This window comes from Cornus florida, unplaced genomic scaffold (assembly GCF_030987335.1).
Source record: "Cornus florida cultivar Cherokee Brave unplaced genomic scaffold, ASM3098733v1 CherokeeBrave_3.0.0_Hap2_Chr01, whole genome shotgun sequence".
Taxonomy (NCBI): domain Eukaryota; kingdom Viridiplantae; phylum Streptophyta; class Magnoliopsida; order Cornales; family Cornaceae; genus Cornus; species Cornus florida.
Genome location: NW_026775571.1, coordinates 60,123,491 through 60,126,146, shown reverse-complemented (window position 1 = coordinate 60,126,146; position 2,656 = coordinate 60,123,491). Strand labels below are relative to the sequence as shown.

At 38.0% G+C, this 2,656-nt stretch overlaps 1 protein-coding gene across 1 annotated transcript; it reads right to left on the bottom strand.

Moving 5' to 3' along the window:
* Window positions 1-251: 251 nt before the first annotated feature.
* On the bottom strand, window positions 252-791 carry LOC132273133 (36.4 kDa proline-rich protein-like). Its single transcript, XM_059774161.1, has one exon. It carries the CDS (start codon window positions 789-791, stop codon window positions 252-254), a length of 540 nt encoding a protein of 179 aa, XP_059630144.1.
* Between the last annotated feature and the right edge of the window lie 1,865 nt (window positions 792-2,656).

Below are 2,656 nucleotides of genomic sequence, written 5' to 3'. Positions count from 1 at the left end.
CTTGAGGAGCCTTTTGAGTCGATTAATCTCTTTCAGTAGCTCGAATTTAGATGCATCCATAATGGTTGCATCTGCTGATTGCTGCGATGGGGGTATGATATCTTCTGGTTGCTGCAGTGGAGAGATGGGTTTAGGAGGAGCCTTTTTGCACTGAGCAAGTTCCTCACTAAGCTGTAAGATGGTTTTGTTCCTCTCCTTTATCATCTCTAGAGCCTTCCCCAAGTTTTCATCTTTCCATTCCAGCTGCTCAGTTAGTCTTTCAATTTGATGCTCTGGGGAATCATACAGTCTTGGGTTGAAATTTTTTGGTAGCTGCTTAGGTGTGGTCTGGCTTGTAAAGGCGGTTTGTTGGTAGCTTTCCGATGCTGTTGCGGTTTGATGGTAGGTTTAGATGGGGTGGATGCACCAGAATTGGGGACGTTTATGGTTGTAAATGATGGTCTAAGTGGTTTAAAGGTTGGTGGGGGAAAGTGAGCTGGAGATTCTCCTTTGAGAGATGGTGGAATTAGAGGCTCAAAAACCTCGATTTGTTGTGGAGCGAGTTGTGATTTGGGTGGATTGATAGTGTGAGAAGGAGTACTTGCAGTAGTAAATGTGTGTTTTCCATTGGGTGAGGACTTATGGGAATTAATGGTGATCTGGTTTGATGGGTTATAGAGGATTTTACTTCTATTTGGTTCACGGTTGATGTGGTTAGATGGGATGAATGGTGGTTTCAAATGGTTAGGAATGAGATTACTCCGGGAGGGCTTCAGGAATGGAATGAGAGAAGGTTTCAGAGGAGGTCTCATGGCTCTAATTTAGAAAAAAAAAGAAAAAGAAACTAACCAGTACATTCCTTGCTAAAGCCTTCACACCGTTTAAAAGAGAAGTGGAAATTTACACATTTACATAAGTACTTAATAAAGCTTGACATGCCTCATGTTAACTGAATTAGAGGAGCTTCTTAGTCACCATTGACATGGTTTACATCAACTTGAATTTGAGGTGCTTCTACGTCTCCATTGGCATGGTTTACGTCAACTGTACCATGAGGTATTAAGAAGTAAATTGCTACCAAAGCTGTCATTGGAGAGATCAGTAGAATGCAATAAACAATGATTCCAACAACTATTCCAAATTGAATATGGATTTTTTCTTTGACATTTTCTGGGGTAATTGCGGCAACAGAAACAGCCACAATTACCAGAACTGATATAATTGTCAAGCACATGACCCCAATCAAAGCCCCTATCAGAACCCCGGAAAGAAAGTAGTTCCTAGACCTCAATGCAGTCATGAGCAAAAAGATTGTGGACAGAGATGCAATGAAACCAATTAGGTTTGCAATATAAAATGTTGCGTATGCATCAGGATGGTTATAAGTCATTACAGCATCTCCTGCCTTGTGTGGGCTACCTGAGTAATTTGCCGATGAGTCGTCTTGCCAAACACCACCTGGAGGGTTCATAGCAGCTTGGAAAGTGAGTGTCGCGATTAGCATTGCCACCAACAATATCACATTCCGTTTCTCTGCCAGCCTCTCTCTTAGAGTACGAGCATGGTGAAAATTGTTACTCAGTGGCGTACTGTGATCAAGTCTGTGCTCTACAGTTGCTTCATGATCGTGCTCCATTCTCTCTCTCTCTCTCTCTCACACACACACTCTCACTGTGTTATATATATAAGTGTCGGCTGCGCTATATATACAAGTGCCACTCTTGATACATACTATGTTTCTCGGTTGACTTAATTATATCTTGTAATTTTCCATGCCTTGCGGAAAATATAAAATTATATCTTGTACTCACTGATCCAATTTACTCTCAGTAAGTAAAAATTTTTTTTAACATATACTCCCTCCATGTAGGACGGAGGCACGATTTTCCATGACATTTTTTGTGGGACGGAAGGAGTATATGCATAAAGCTTGTTTGGAAGAGAAGGAAGGGATTGATTTGAAAGGAATTGTTAGATGTTTTCAAGGAACTCATGACAGTTCATGACAGCTAGAAGTGATTTGAAGCACGGGAAATGTAATGTTAATGAATATATATATATATATATATAATTATTAAAAAAATATATTTTACCACTGTGACATCCGCCACCACTTAGCCTTATGAGGGTCATTAGCATACCCTTGTTTCTTCCTCTTTACTACGTCTCTCTCTCCTTTCAGCCACGATTTTTTTTTTTCTTTTACAACTTCTATCTTTGATTACTTTTCAATCACTTGAAGTTTTTAGGTACCATATATGATAAATCGGAGAGCACGATGAGATCTACGCATGAGTGTAAATAATTCTTTGTTTGTCCAACTCTAGAAATTTCAAAATTTTGAACCTATTTAGGGGGTTTTTGTATCTTTGGAAGTAAGGGTTTCTAATTTACATTTTCTTGGGCCTTTTGTGAATTATTCTCCATAAATTGTGAATTAACATGCTTGATTTGTAGAAATTTCATACTTTATTATATATATATATTGTGCCAAAATTGTTATTTTGTGTTGCTTGATATATATGATGATGAAGCATGTAAATTGTTGATTAATTCAAATCCTTTGTGCCTTTAGTGCTAGTTTGGTGATTAGAAAGTATGAAATATAATTTTAGAAATTTTTATGTTGTAAAGCATGTCTAAGTTTTAAATTTCTATGCCTATGGTGTTTTTTAAC